At 31.1% G+C, this 16,967-nt stretch overlaps 1 protein-coding gene across 1 annotated transcript in view; it reads left to right on the forward strand.

Moving 5' to 3' along the window:
* LOC115875376 (neural-cadherin-like) overlaps nucleotides 1-16,967 on the forward strand; it is a 125,686-nt gene that overhangs the window by 19,779 nt on the left and 88,940 nt on the right. Inside the window, exon 2 of the mRNA XM_030890801.1 lies at nucleotides 4,848-4,991. Within this exon, the coding sequence (XP_030746661.1) occupies nucleotides 4,848-4,991 (144 nt within the window). The remainder of the gene's footprint in view (nucleotides 1-4,847; nucleotides 4,992-16,967) is intronic.

The raw sequence follows: 16,967 nt of genomic DNA on the forward strand, positions 1-16,967 counted from the left end.
ATGTGATCGCAAGTCGTGAAAATACTACTTGGGTAATTAAATTAAATAATTTAAAAAACCAGAGTCGAACTTGAAATTATTTTAAATAATAATTAAATAGTTTTGTTGTTATTAAGGTACTCAAAACAAAAAAAAGTAAAATGTGGCATATCATTGTACTCAGAAGACCGAGTTCTTTCAAAACCTCAAATAAAAAAATTAAGTTGGCCTCTATATCTCAAAAATTACCAGATAATTTGTAAATCTAAAAACATTATCAGGTAGTCTTCGTAAAGTGGATATGAGAATGTGCACTTAGTTTTCGGATTTTGTAAAAAGTAACGACAGGAAAAAATAAAATTGATTTTCAAAAAACTCACCCATCCTTGAAATTTTTAAAAATTTTTGGATGGCATCTTGGTGAACATGCCAAAGTGCAACTGTTGTCTACGGTTGCCGAGATACCAATGCTCGTACCTCGAATTTGTAGCACCTTGTATACTTAAGATGGTTTGCGATTGACAATAATTTTTTTTAACGTGATACTGTAATGCTTTTTTGACTCATATTACAAATTACCTTCAAATAAATTGATAAACAGTAAGTCATAAACAGACTATCCATAGGCCTAACATATTGCTCTATGATTTCGAAATTTAAAATTTTGAATTGATTATTGATGAAAGCCGACATTACTGACAATAATAACGCCTCTAAACAAAGAGCAAGATAGAAACAAACGCACGGGCCGTAATTAGATTTTTGTTCGACTGCGGAGCAATTAGGTATTACGAGAGGTCCGAATATGGTCGCTCGCCGATTGGTCGGTCTTCTGCTCGATTGCGTTTGTATTCGATTCGCATAATACTTAGGTATGGCGGTACAACGAGCGACGCTTATCATTAGTTGGCGGTGGACAATCGCGTCCGGCCGCGAATTGTGTTGTTTTATGCCGATGATTTATTTAGCGAACGTTCTCTCGGACAATTACCGCTCAAATTAGTTTCATTCGAAATTCATTTGGCCGAATTAATCGAATTAAGATTTTTTCGTTCCGGCGTGCGCGCCTAATTTTCAGGGATTTCAGCTGCAACGGTGCGAAAATTCATATTTTTGAAATCGATAAATCAATGACAGTTAACCACTAACGCTCGGTCTGTCATACTGCCATATTATTGTTTATGTATAAAGGTTGATTCTCACTATACCTTCCGTTTCCATTCAATATTCGTTCCGTATTTTTATTGTATTGACGCTATACGTAAGCTCCGTTCCGTATCAGTTCCATACTTTTTATTGTACAATTTATATCATTACGAAAGTTTTATTTTAAAAATTTGTATCTTTATTTTTAATTAAGAGGCGAAAGAATAAATAGTCCTAAAATAATAAAGCTTTAACAGAGCTGGTACAAATGTAAGAACTTGACAACGCTGTTTCCGATACGCTTCAGTCCGTCCGCCAAAAAATGTATGGAAGGAAAGGATATGGAACGGAAGGGAAACGGAACGGATAGTGTGCAATCAATCTTTAGAAAGTATAAACAAAAGTTACTCCTTTAACGTTAACCCAGATTAACTCGGGAACGTGGGAACTAATTTTTATAAAACGGGCTTATATTTATCGTACTATTTTGTGAAATAGCACGAAGCAATCAAGGTCAAACGTTGTGGTGGCTTCAGAAAAATAAGTAAACATGGAGCATGAATTAATATCATTAATTTGTAATGGAATAAATAAGTAAACATGGAGCATGAATTAATATCATTAATTTGTAATGGAATAGTAAGTAATGTAATACCACTATGTTAAACTGATACGAAAAATCAAAAACAGTGCATTTAGAAAACAGTTACCGATGGTAGATTAAATTGGCTATTCCTCTAAGGTTACACAAGAATATTTAGTTTTAATCATTGTCTAACACTACGAGTATTAATTACAATACCGGGTGCGTCTCAAAAGTGGCTCACCCCTATAACTTTTTTTATTTTTTTTTTGAGATAAAAAACGAGATTTGGTATGTTAGTATATAAAATAAATTGGGATTAATTGACGTATTCAATTGTTTTTGGTCACTTCCTGTTTCACCGGAAATGACTACTATTTTTGATTTTCAAATGGCACCCCGGGTATATTTTTACTTTATTCGATAGAAAATGATATTCTGAATAGAATGACGTATCACATGTGAACTTTTGACATTCTTGCTTAATAAAAAAAAGTATTTTAAATCTCAATCTAGAGTGCCATGACTATGTTAAAAACACTAATTCTTAATCAAGAAGCCTTGGAAAAATAGATTTGATCGTCTAATGTTTTTAGTGTCTTGTCCTAGCCGGTTAAAAAATGCTCAAATCGTATTTTTAATCATATTTCAATTTTTTCAAATAGAACGAGGGTGGCTCATTAGCATATTTAGAAAAAGAATTTTTTTACGAATAATTTGATACCACACACTTGGTATTTCAAGTCAAATTTTCGTTACGAACCGCAAGTTATAATTTCAAATAAATCATATGCAAAAATGCCAAAAGTTGACATATTATGATATGTCATTCTATTCAGAGTGTTATTTTCTATTGAATAAAGTCAAAAAATACCGGGGGTAAAAAAAAACAATATCAATCAATCCTAATTTATGTCATATACTAACGTACCAAATTTTGTTTTTTTAACTAAAAAAAATAAAAAAGTTATAGGGGTGAGCCACTTTTGAGACGCACCCGGTATATCAACATAAAACGAGATGTAATTAATGAAATATCATCGTAATAACAGCTATTTTAGAAACGTTTAGGTTTACTTATTTCACTGAGATTTATGAAAAAAGGTCCTTTGCCTCGGGTACAGATACCGCCACGTTTTGGAAATAGCTTAAAACGAAACAAAATTGAACGAGGCAACAGTAAACGCAAAAAAAATCCCCCCACGCCCTCCTCACGAGTTGTTTTCAGCCGCTTTTAAAAATCGAAAGTAGGTCGAGGCAAAGCGAAGTGGGTCAAGACAACTGGAAATAAATGGAACCAATGTAGGGCAACGAAATGCGACCTTGACCTGCTTCGAAGAATTCTCCGCATAGTGTAGAGGCTGTTTAACACTTTTAGAATAATTATTATATTAACCTTTTTTCGTATACTCGCTATTTAAACCCGCGTATTTGTATATGCCGATTGTTTACGATATTCTCATGACAACACACATCCATAATGAACATATCTTCATAAGCTTGATGGATATTTATAAAGCAGGTTGTTCGTATTTTCAGGTAATTTTCCAAGTTATTTCATCGCCGGATGGGTCGTATTTTAGCCTAAATTTAGTCTATTTTTACAGGTTCGCATGCCCTACAGTTTATCACCCAAGTAATAAAAATTTTGTTATAGCATATATTTTTTATTTTATTTGTCTTTTAATTTATTTAGTTATAGTGAACTAAAAGGTTAAAGATTTAAAATGCGCGCTTAACTTAATAAAATATTTTAGTACAGAACGAGATATAAAAGGAACAAATAAAATATTTTATGCAAACTCTAAAATGCATTACACATATTTTATTAGTTTCTTAAAGTAGTAAAACGGGTAGAAAAGCGTGTCGGTAACGATCGAGCTTTTTCGAAAAACCGTCTTCTGATCGACCACCAAAGTTAAGCGACGTTAAACAATTTTGGATGGGATTACGTCTATAAATCTCCATCGTGCTGTTGTTCAAAGGCAATAGTGCATAATATTTCCCATCAATAACATAGAATGTAAAAAATACAAAGTCTCGCAGCGCAATTCTTTCACTACAAAAAGTTATGAGATCTGATGTAAAACCAGGTCAGTTTATTTTATTTAGTTTCTTTTGAAGCACCTATTCTGAAAACCCTACCTGAAAAATAGAAAAATTTTATCAAAAAATTCAAAATTTAAAAAAAAAAATTCGCGGAAAAAATATCATAATCCTGTTTCTGGGGTCGAAATATACTACGACTAAAAATATTTGCACTTATTTAAGACCCACCCTGTATAACAGGCTTGTTTATTAGATTTTAACAATGCAAAAATTATAATGAAAGAAGCGATAGCCTCTAAAAGAAAAATAAAAGAAGCTTTTTTAATACAATCTAATAAAAATAAATTTATTGCTCAATCATCTGTAGATGTTAGTAATGTATGGCACTCGCTTCTTTGATTTCAAAAGAACATAACATAAATAAACATAACATACGTAAAAATTAAAAACAAATTATAAATAATCATACAGAAAGTTTTAAAGCTTTTCGGTTTTACCTTATTAAGTAATTATTGTTATCAGGTAGTAAAAGTAAAGTAGTAGTTTATAAAGTAATTGCTAATTTTGAAGTTTAACTTGATATAATATCATTTTAACAGAATGTCAACGGTTTTTGTAGACGCATCTGTCATAGATATTTTAAATAGTTTTTTCTTTGTTCTTTGTATTTTTTGCTTCCGACGACGGAAAGAGATACATTCCGAAATGTTAAGCATTTTTGTCCGTTAGGCAAATTTGTTTATTAGTAAGCCACTGCTGACAATTAGTCTCCGTTGGATTAACGCAGCAGTGTTTACAAAAAATAACGATTTTATTTTGTAGATTTTCTTCTAATGGCGAAATACCCATGGGTTTTTTTTGGATAGATAAATCCGCCACATAGGTATAGACATTTTTAGGCTTATATATTTTATGAAACTGAAACGACCCAAAAGTAGGGTACCTATAGACAGGAACAAAAGAATATTTTGTCACCACGTATTCTATAGGGCTTTATATCCCAAAAAGAGCATCAGGAAGCTGTCTAATTTTCTCCCTATTTTCCTGACTTCCTCCATCTAACAAATGCGTTTTTTTCTCTCTTTTCCAGTAACCAAATTCATTCGTATCGGCATCGCTGACAAGAATGATAATCCTCCGTATTTCGACAAAGCCCTGTACGAAGCGGAAGTCGACGAAAACGAGGACATTCAGCACACTGTCCTCACTGTCACCGCCAAAGATCACGATGAATGTAAGTAGATTTCTTCTTTTATTTTTTCTAACTGCGAAAAATTCAACGCCCGACCGGAAATGGTGTTTCTTTCATTTTTTTTTTGGATGTAGATGTTCAATTTACATCTATTCTTAGTTTAAGCCTGAAAAGATTTATACTGTATATTCTTAATCAGTGGATATACTATGTTTCGAACAGTCTATGAAATTACTATATAATGTATCATATGATCAAAAAGATTTTATGCTCAAGTGAAATTTGTTTATTGCAGTTAGAAACTAATGGTAATATAAATTTCCATAAGTGTTGTTTATCTGTCATAGAAAAGACATCTAATCTTTTTATTTTTCGGGATGTTTCTAACTAAATTATGCACGATCATATATATTCATTATAAACAAAAAGATTTTTAGTTAAATTTTATTGTTTATTACCAAAAATGTAATCTGCTCTCAAATGTCACAGATATTGGAACAAACTCTGTATTTTTTTTAAACGGGACACCCGGTATATTCAAAGTTTATTAGGGACTAGTTATACACATTTTTTATGAAAATTAAATACAACTATTAAAATTAAATTGTGTGTGTGTATTTAGGAAATCAGAAAAAAATATGATGTCTAATACACTTTCCATAATATATGGCCTTTTCAACGAATCAAGGAAGATTTTGACAGATGACATTCAAAAAATGACAGAGAATACAATTTACTGCTGAATAAAATTACAGATACAACTGTCACTGTCACAGAATTATGGAACCTCTAAAAATTTGTCTCGCCTAAAAAGTTTATTTAAACTAAATTTATAAACATACAGGTATTGTTACAAAGTACCATCCGATCGAAAAGAAAAACGGTGTCGAAGACGGCTGGAGAATGACAATCTATGATAATTTTGACGAGGTCAAGCCGTAGACGTCATTACTTTGCCCCTCTTCTTTCTATTTCTTAATTTCGCTTATTTCCAGTTGATCCTAACAAGGTTCTAATTTATTTGTATACTGAGTAAAAATGATTTTTAAATGGTGTGGTTTAAAATTCCAGAAAAATATGTTTTTTGGAAATAGATTTGTGTGTCTGGAAATGTTCTATGCTTTTTTAATCTTTTTATAATTAGTGTTAATTTTAGTTTTTCTTTTTATAATTGTGTTAATTTTAACAAGGATATTTAGAGATTGACGTCGCCAAATTTTGTATCGATTTCCATTCCCCGTCTTTGACGCCTTTTCTTCGATCATACAGTACATTATTTAGAGCTAAGAAAATTAATTTAAAATATGTATTTATTAAAATATTAAATTTATTCCATACTTTCATAATATTCAAATGTTAGAGAATAAATTCGTGTATAACCAAAATTAAATTAAATAAAATAAATTTTACCAGTCTTAAACGTTTTCAAAATCGTTCTTGCGAGAAAAATGAACCCTCTTTTAAGCAGAAGAAAAAGCCGTTAATTTTATTTCGTAAACAGCTCTTAATTAATTCAACCAGCAAAACATTTTCGAGCAATTTTGCGTGGACCTGTTCCCCACCGTCGCCATTTTGCTTTCACTCTGAAGGAAGTAAAAGAAACAACTTATGTAAATTGTGGGGGATGGCAGAGTTCTAAGAGGTTCGTAAATTTTAAGTGGCTTTACATAATTTAGGTTATAATTACATTCGTTTAAATGAAGAAAAAAGGTAGATGTAAGGAATGAAGTAACCTGCACTGATGGCGTAACAGTGGTTTATGTAATGGATTAACTGAAAAAAATTGTTTAAATTATCAATTTTTAACTATCTAATCGATAGAGTAATACAGAAATGCCATGCAATCATAAATTAAAAGTGTGTCAATTAAATTTTCAGATATTATTTTAGATTGTATGTGAGAGGGAAAGTTCATCACCACGACCATATAGATCTATGATGACCCCCTTTCTTGCGTTATAACTCATCAGACATAACTCATGTTTATAGTAAAAATGGTTGTGGTCTCGGTGCACTCAGTGATGAGGTGTTCTCATGTTTTCCCATTTTCCCCGCCGAATCTGCATTGGCCGTTGTTTCTCAGCTTCAATCTAATGAGATGTTCATTAAGGAGACAATGTCCTATTAAAGACCCCATGACAATCCGAAGACTATTCTTACTTAAATCAAAGAAAATATTTGATGGTTCTCTGTCGTTTAAGTCTTGAGAGATTCCCATTCCAGGTTGTTTTCCACTTAGGAAGCAGAACGGTTCTGGTCTAGTTATTGGAATGTTCGCTCCTTTTCTGGCTAGATAAAAAACGGTGTCAAAATTAGCTTTTTCTTTACCTTTTAACCCTTGGTGAGCTGGTTGGAGAACTTTATTTTCTTTCCTTAGTTTTTTCGGCTTCTCTAGTCATTCTTTGACAAACTGGGAATTGATAATTACTGATTAGGTTTTTAGGTTAAATACGTTATATTAAATATACAGGGTGGGTCAAATTCGACGCTTTTAAATGGAAACACCCTTTTCTATAGGAGATAGACGAAAACTAATATCGGTGTCTGGAGCTCAATTTTTGTCAAAAACATGATGGTGAAAACCGCATATCGATATCTGTTACCGTTTCGGAGCTACGGGGTGTTTTTCAAAAATATGCATTTTTAACGAATCGCTGTAACTTTTTTGCTATGGAAAATTTTGCATTTTTATGAAAACATTTCCAAAGCACCTTTTTACGTAGAATTTAATGGTTTAAGTATAATTTTTTAAAATTAATAATTTAAGAATTATCAACAGAAAATTTGATTTTTTATATGAGACAACCTGTATATCTTTAATTTATTGAAAATAATTTAAAATTACCTTTCCAAAAATATAACACACTTGATATTTTGCTCGATTCCTCTTCGAGAGATAGAGTATACAAAAATTCGCCCGCTTTAAATAAGTAGGCTTTGCAAAAAAATTCTAGCTGTGAGCATCAATTAAAACGAAAATAATATTTGCTATGAGAGATGCAGAATTTTATAACAATTTAAAATATATTTAACCAACATCAACACATTTAAACTATATCTGATAACAATAAAAATAAATAGCAAACCAAGACATGAGATTTTGCTGCAAGTGTTCGACCGTCTTCTGTTATATCGACCATCTTCTGTTATGGACAGACAGGGCCGTTTCTGAACATTTCTCGCGGAATTCATTAACTCAGTAGGGGTGAAAGATATCCTCTCATAACTGCTAAATATTTCTAATTCTTGTCTAGATTATACGGAAGAATAAGGAACCTTTATTCTTCCGCAAATATCCATAGGATTAGATCCATGGACACTAAGTCAGGTGGCCTCGACGGCCAACGGCTGGGATCTTGGTTAGCTATTCAATTATTCTTGAAATTGGCTGCAAAAATTTGCTGATAACTTCAGCGTTCTGAGGCGGTGACTCTTCTTGCTGGAAAAATATGTTTTCGAGTTCCATTAAAGGGCATATCATCAATAACTAAAATAAAATACTAGTTAAAAGTGGCGAACTTTTAAAAATTCTGTATTTCGACGGGGAATATAACAAAATATCAAGTGTGCTATATTTTTGGAAAGGTAATTTTAAATTCTTTTCGGTTAATTAAAAATATAAAGGGTGTCCCAAATAAAAAATCAATTTTTCTGTTAACTCTTAAATTATTAATTTTAAAAAAATTGTACTTATACCAATAAATTCAACGTAAAAAGGTGCTTTGGAAATGTTTTCATAGAAATACAAAATTTTCCATAGCAAAAAAGTTACACCGATTAGTTAAAAATGCATATTTTTGAAAAACACCCTGTAACTCCTAAAGGGTAACAGATATTGATGTGCGGTTTTCACCATCATGTTTTTGATGAAAATTGAGCTCCAGACACCGATATTAGTTTTTGTCTATCTGCTATAGAAAAGGGTGTTTCCATTTAAAAGCGTCGAATTTGACCCACCCTGTACATTAACCTATCATCATTCCTTCAAAGTTTAGGCGATTAGATTTTTTTTACAGTCATTCGGTGCATTGCTTCTTCCTCAAAAACTGTTAGTCGTTTTAAAAATATTATTAATGGAAGGAATTAATAGTGTGATCGAAGTTACAAGGTATTTATATATAAAAAAAACTAATTTCTAGACATTCTCAACCTTTATAGACGGAGAGCTGACTCATAAAAAAACCTTATCATCGTTACATGGCTATTTTTTTTGTGAAGTATCCTTTTGTGTAGCCATTGTGAAATAGCCATGTCTGCCAACGCGATCCCGGGGCTTAAAGCGGGGGCGGCCAATCGAAAGGGTGAAATTTTGTCACTAAAAATATTATAAGGTACACGAGTTATAATTGCCAGATAGATTTTATTTATTATTAAGAAACCACCGGCAGACAACGCGAAAGAGGCATGGAATTTTGACAAAAAAAATCATCGTATACATCAAAACAAAATACATAAAAAAATAACATATGGACCACAAGAAGACATTTAACCATGATAAGGTTTTTTATGTAGACTATTAGAATCTACCAATACTCTTAGACTATTAGAATCTACCAATGCTCAGCCAAGCAAAATAAACATTTTTTTCTGTATAATTTTCACGTACCTACTTATTTACATAGAATTTATAATTATTGTTTGAAAATTATTAAAATTTATTCAAAACAGCAACGGTGGTGTACTGTAAAATTGCTAAAATTATTTATTTAAATTTTTGCTGAGTTTACAAAGCGATTTCGTACTGAAACATTAAAATAAATAATTTAACTGATTGTACGCTTTATTACGAGTATATCGGTATTAAGTAAATTCGAAATGTAAACTTGGCCGAAATTAAAATAATATGTTGGTAAAGTAAAACTGGTCTTTTGTTATATAAACGAGAACAAATTAGCTGAATTAATATAATAATAATAATAAATAGAACAATAAAATAATGTTTAAAAGATTTCAATAATTTTATTTTATTGGCTTGGTGCATTCTCCGCCGGTGCTGCCACCATCGGGAAATATCGTAAATAATCGGCTTATAAAAAAAATGAAAAAGTAAATATTATGATATCTTCAGAAGGTCTAGCTTGTATTATAATTTATAATTGAAGCTAATAAAACTTTTTAGATGAGTTTTACTACGGTAGCGAGCATAGTTTTACGCACCGGGTTTGCTAGTGGGGACATAACTTGGGCTATTTCGGATGTAACAATATTTTTTGAAGATACATAATTATAATTTTAGAAGATATTCATAAAAAATGTAAGCACTAGTTGATTAAAAAAAAGAGTATACCATTAATATTGCAAATTATATTTTATCCTCTCGTAGTATATGTCTATTTAATTTTTTGATTATGTAACGAGCACTTTGTTTTCTCACTTATTTCCTCGAACTTCTTGAGGGGAAAAAGATGTTCTTCAATTAGTGTATTTCCTTATGCCTTCTTAACGAATAAGTTTGCCTTTTCCTGTAAAAGAACCTTTAGTTTATTAATAAAACAAGAAAAATATAACAATACACTTTTCTAAAGAAAACTACAATCCAATTAGTAACTAAACTTCGTTAATTTTTAAAAAAATTCCACTCGATAAATAAACGAACAGTGCCGGATTGAAAAAAAACGTTAATTAATTAAAGTTAAAGGGACGTCGTACTTTTTGAAGCGGATCTCAAAGTGGAAATTTCGATTATCGACCTATGTTCTAACGTGATTTTTCACCGTTCAAAGGCACCGACTGCCTATTTAGTTCTTGCAGAACAAACTCATTAAGCTAGTGCTAAAATAATACGGCACACAATACCGGACAAAGTAAACTTCGCTATTTGAACGGAAATTGATTGGCTCCTGCTCATTTCTAATTCGATGAAATATCGGCAACGTCGAAGGGTCCCATTGGCTCTTTGTTTGGCCGTTATCGTGGTAATGGGTCTTCTTATGTCGGTGATAGAGTAGAAGAAATAGAACTGAGAATGCTCTAATTGCTATAGTTTACCAGAGAATGACAGTTAATGAGAATTAGACTAAAACATTAAATAATTTTATGAATTTGTTTAAGAGATGACAATGCCGGAAGGTTCACAAAATGTACTCAGATTATCTGAAGAATTACTAAATATTTATAATCTTTGTGAATGAAAAATCTTGAATTGAACATGAAATGAATAACAAAAAAACTGCATGTCTCTTGCAAAGTATTCTGCGTGTCAAGGTAGATCAAAGGTTGACGCACGAGGTAGCGAGAAAAAGAAGTGGTAAGGATGGCGTCAAATTGGCGTCATTTGATTTAAAGCTAAGAAAATCATTATAATAAACTTGATACTGTAACTGGGTACTAAAGTCTGTCCAACGACAAAATCCTTGACACTGATAGATGTGTCTGTCGTTTTAATTTCAAAGTAGTGTATTTTATTTTACAAAGAAATAAGTTGGTACAATTGGAACGCATAATTAATATATTTAAATTTTGAGTGACAAGTGATTACTTCAAAATATTGTGAAAAAAAAACTGTATGAAACTGAAAAAATCTAATCTTGGTTAATTAAATTTAATCTTATTTTTTTCTGCAGTACTAAAATGTTTTATTTTATTTACCTATCGTGTGATGTTATTTTACAGATACTCCAGTTTTTGGTACCATGTACGAGATGGTATACAACTTTATTTGTGTCTTTCATAGTCTCTGGCAAACTGTGTCTCTGGCGGTCTCTGTGCACCGAATATTAACTGTAAACTGTGGTCTGGGTCAACACTTAATTTTCCCTCGAGTTTTTCTCCACTTAATTTTAAAAAAAACATGAAACACAAGTAACAACACAGTCCAAAATGCAAAATGCAAAATATTTATCATTTCTATTTGTCATAATTTGACACAAAATTATAACCTATAATTTGGCAAGACTTTGACAACTCTCAATAATCTTAAGTCGAGTTCATACGCATAAGCGTCCGTTTGTCGTTCATCGTTGCGTCAAACCAATAATATTGAAATATTATCAGTCATTTTTGAAATAAACCAATAAAATTGATTAAAAACAAGAGACAACGCATGACGTATTTATTTATAAACCCATCCGTAGTTAACTTAAAAAATATTAGAAACTTTTTTTAGTGAAATAAATGGATTGGTATGGAAGTCATTCGCTTTTTTTCTGTCATCGTCTGTCGAAATCTTACCTGAGAAAAAAAACAGAGTATAATATCCTCTGGTTGTGTGCTGGAAAGTAAATTGTCATGCATGTTTTCATCGATAGGTTTGTAGCTTCTGAATAACGGTCTAGGTAAAGCATCTAGCTAATTTGCTAACTCAGAATTAGAATTATTAGAGAGTTAAGCAACTCGCATTTTCATTGGAGCACATTGTCATATTTATTTCAAGCCAATAATCAACGAGAGTATTCATATAATTTAACAAAATTACTGTAAACCACTAAAATATGAATTGTTGGTTAGGTACAAAATGTATTCTTCTCTTAAATAAATTTAAGCGTTAACATTATTAGACATTTGTATAAAAGTGTGTATTTCGGGTGGTATTCCACAAAATTTGCAGGCTATTGAGGAAACAGAAAATGTACAGATTACATAAATAAATCGAAAATAATATTTATATTAAAACAGCATTATATGTCACTTTTTCAAACATGTCCTTCAAATCCTTTTTTATTTTGCTTATTTTTTCTAGTGGCTAAAAACTCAGAATTCTTCTCAAGAAATGAACCCCGCCACAAATGTATAGACATATTATTTAAAAAGTATTGTGGTAATCTCAATACTATTTAAATAAGATTGTCATGATATTTCCAAAATTTCCAGATATATACTACCTATGTAACTAAATACAATATAACTAACCCAATACATTTTAGTAAACAAATAGTGTTGAATTGATAATAGCTATTAACTGCCTCTAAAGGAATGCCAAGCGAATATCGATTATTCAGTGGGCATGAAACCGCAAACTGACGTACAATCCCCCCAAAACAACTCCAATTATCCTCGGAATTTGCCCAAAGACTTTGCAAGTTTTGAATTATGCGTGGCGTCCAACAGGGCGAATCCCCATATGGTTAACTTGTTACCACAACAAATATTTAGCAAGATTTCACCTCGCATAATCAACATATGTGTTTATTTCTTCATAACATATATTTTGGGGGTAAAAACGTTTTTTGATATATATGTGGTATATAAAATTTGAAATGCCACAATTTCAATAGTTTATTGTTTCCAACTTTATAAACGAGATTTTTAGAAGCTTATGAAATTATAAAATACTTGTATGTCAAAACCATCATTGTCCAAAAGTCTTTTGCGCAGTGTCAGATTTAGCTGTATTAATTATTAATAGAAAATGTGTTTCATAGTCTGATAAGTACTGAAAAAAAAGAAAAATAGAAAACAGAATATAAACTAAAAATTCACAATAGGTATTTGATTATAACTGTTTTGAAAAATGTCTATACCTATATGTCATTCATTCACTTCTTCAAAAAGGTCCTTTGAATATTTTTCTATTTGCACTGTAAGAAAATCTGCACAAAATATAATAATTATTTAATATTAGTAAATCACTCCTGACAAGTTTGTCTCGGTTGGATTAACGCAGCATTGTTTACAACAAATAACTGTTTTATTTTGTAGATTTTCTTATAGTGCAAATAGCGAAAGACTTTTTTGAAGATATACCGGTTTTATTTTATTGCTGCCAAAGGCTATGTATAGAACAATAACGTAGGCGGTATAATACATTTTCACAACCTATTTGGGATAGACCGTAAATATAAATATCAGGGAAATAAATCTTACGCTGCCGCAAAATGTTTTGAGCTAAAATGATTTGAGAGGTCTATTAAAATTCGCCGCCATCTAGGGTCGTTTTTTTTCTGATGTAATGGCCAATTGTATTTGGTTAGAGAATTAAAATTTTATTATCTACTTGCAGTTTTTTATTAAACTAAATAACAGCTTTGGGAGCTATAATAAGTTATTGTACTGCTACTTTATGTGTTGAAAGCTTTTGTATATTTCTACAAAAGTGGTGCTGGTAAATTTAAAATCTCTCTTTAAAAAGTCTATTATTTATATTTTACGAACAATATAAAGTCTGATAAAAGAGTATATTGTAGCACTATTTAATTTAAAATATGCTGCACAAATAAAAACCTACTACTATACCTTAAAATTTTGATAAAATTCACATTTATAATAGCTTTTGAAATAGTATTTTTTAATGATATGTTTGTTTTATATAAAAAAAATATAAGTACATATTTGATTTAATTGTTTTAATAAGTTAGTAAAATAACAGTATAGTTTTGTAGTTTTTCTTATTTAACTCTGTTGCTATTTTAACTTAATCCAAACGTTAAAATTACTTTACCCTTTTCTTTTTCCAAATGTAGGAAATTTTCTTTAACCTACACCATCTATTATAAATACATTTGTCTGCGACGACGTCGTATTTCCAAATCTAACAAGCGTTGTTTCGGGAAAAATCTAAAAGCTCCAGTTTCAAAGACTTTTAACCTTCCCCATATCGGGCCTTTTCCTATCTCGGCTTCTTCCATCTTTATCTGGTGATGGGATGAAAAAACGACAAGATCCATCCGGTTTAGAAGCGCCTTTTTTAGCGTTGACGTCTTGGAAATCGGGAGCGAAGTTTTTCTTGGAACAGAGGCTGAATAAAAAAAAATGTATGCATATGAAACATCCATATTCTTAAATGCTTTATTCCCGTGAATCCATTTTAAGGAATGATGTTGTTTATCCTTATTTGTGGAGGATTTTTAAAACTAAAATTGGCGATGTTTTATGGTAAATTATTTATAATATCAATTGATGTTTCTACTAGTTAATATTAGAGTAGCTTAAATAAAATAAAAAAATCATAAAATACACTCAGATACGCAACTGAAAATTTTTTGTCACATTTTAATGTTATATTTTTCATATTTTTAGCCCTATTTACATGATTTTTTAACAAACTGTATACAGGGTGGTCCGAACTGTATTCCGGAAAATTCGGCAGCATATTCTGCAGATAAAAATATGTAGAAAAGTTTGTATAAATGTATATCCTAAAATGCTTAGTTTCGAAGATACAGGGTGTAGAAGTTTCATTTTTATTTCGAGTTTTTTCAAATAATTTCTGAAGTAACGTCAATATTTGGATGAAAATTGGTGTCTGGGAGTTATTTGACATGAGAAATTTGATTTTGATGTCAATATGTCTCCTATTTATAGGGGACGCCACCTACATGTGTTTTAACTGTTTTGAACAGTAATCACTTCTCGTCCGTACCTGTATAAAACTACTGAGTGAAAAAATATACATCTCCATGACTTTTTACGTAAAATATGTCTCTTAGTAAAAATATACATATAATGACATAGTCAATACATGTCATTATTGAAAAAAAAATAAACATGTTGAGTAGATTTGACACAAAAATGTATGATTTCAATCCAATAACTATTTAGTTAACATGTTTAATTTATGTCAGTAATGACAGGTATTGATAATTTCGATTCCAAATATCTCGAGAACCATTACTCGTAGCGATTTTACCAAGAGACCTTTTTTACGTAAAAAAACTCGTCGTAAATGTATATTTTTTACTCAGTAGTTTTTTTTATACAAGTACGGACGAAAAGTTATTACTCTTCAAACCAGTTAAAAAATATGCCCTCTATACGCCCTCTACAAATAGGAGTCATATTGACATCAAAATAATATTTCTTATGTCAAAAAAACTCCCAGAAACCAATTTCCATCCAAATATTGACGTTACTTCAGAAATTATTTGGAAAAAATCAAAATAAAAATGAAATTTCTACACCCTGTATCTCCGAAACTAAGCATTTTAGGACATAACATTTTTATTTATTTTTATCTGCAAAATATGCTGCCGAAGTTTCCGGAATACAATTTGGACCACCCTGTATTATATCAACTTTAATTCGTAAACTCTAGAATTTGGCTTATTATACAGGGTTAATCGAAGGGTTATTTTTTACCTTAAATTCAATTTTACTGTGCAATAATTTTGTGAGGAAATTTGCCTAAAACATTATTTTTTGTTACTCGAGTTCTCCTGAGCATGTTTCTCCTGAGCATTTTGTTTGTTGGATCATGTTAAATGACTATAGAGAGGTAAACATGAGTCCTTGTCTAAGATTAGATTGGTGACTCGACTATGACTTTTTTATTATCTATAAACAAACTTCGTGTCTGGACGTATGCCGTTTTTAAACAATCGCAGTAAACTACGATATTTTCTCCAACCATTTGTCAAACAGTAATATATACTAACCGCATTTTTCGTAGCACTGCTTTAAATATCACTTGGAATTTGTATTCAGGCCTCGCTTCTTCGGCGGGGACCCAGACAAATATGACGCAATTTAAAATTTACCGCCATTCTTTCTCACCAGGCGCAAGCAGAGGTACACAGAACGTTAGGGTATGAAAAAGAGAAGAGGTGGAGGATTGCTAACCGAACTACTCTGCGGAATTTACGATCATTAGATTTTGATTGATGCGACTGTACGATGAGAATTTTAAGCGCAAGGACCGGAGTGTCGGAAGCAGATTTATAGGAGACTAGGAATGTTCATTTTTAACGAAAATATTGATATATATCCGTATCGATATTCTGAAAAGTGCCTACCAAATCACTGAATAAAATAAACTAAGGAAGAAGTTAAATAAATATTTTTTTTTCGAGCGTCACAAAAGTATTCCTTTTTGCGACGTGATTGACAATTGAAAAAAACACATTTTAATGCCTAGACATAAAAGCGAAGCACTTTTACGCTTAAGCACAAAAGTACGAAAATATATTATTAAACTGACATAAAGTGTCAAATTCAACGAGAGTAACCGTAGTTTCTCGATTATAATTCCTTACAAGGTATTACTTTTAAATATTTTATACAGAATGAGTCTTAAATAAGTCTAAATATTTTCAGGGCTGGTAGATCTCAATAAAAGAAACATATTTTCTCTTTATCGTTTTTCAA

This window comes from Sitophilus oryzae, unplaced genomic scaffold (genome assembly GCF_002938485.1).
Source record: "Sitophilus oryzae breed Bouriz unplaced genomic scaffold, Soryzae_2.0 scaffold_1385_pilon_pilon, whole genome shotgun sequence".
Lineage (NCBI taxonomy): Eukaryota > Metazoa > Arthropoda > Insecta > Coleoptera > Curculionidae > Sitophilus > Sitophilus oryzae.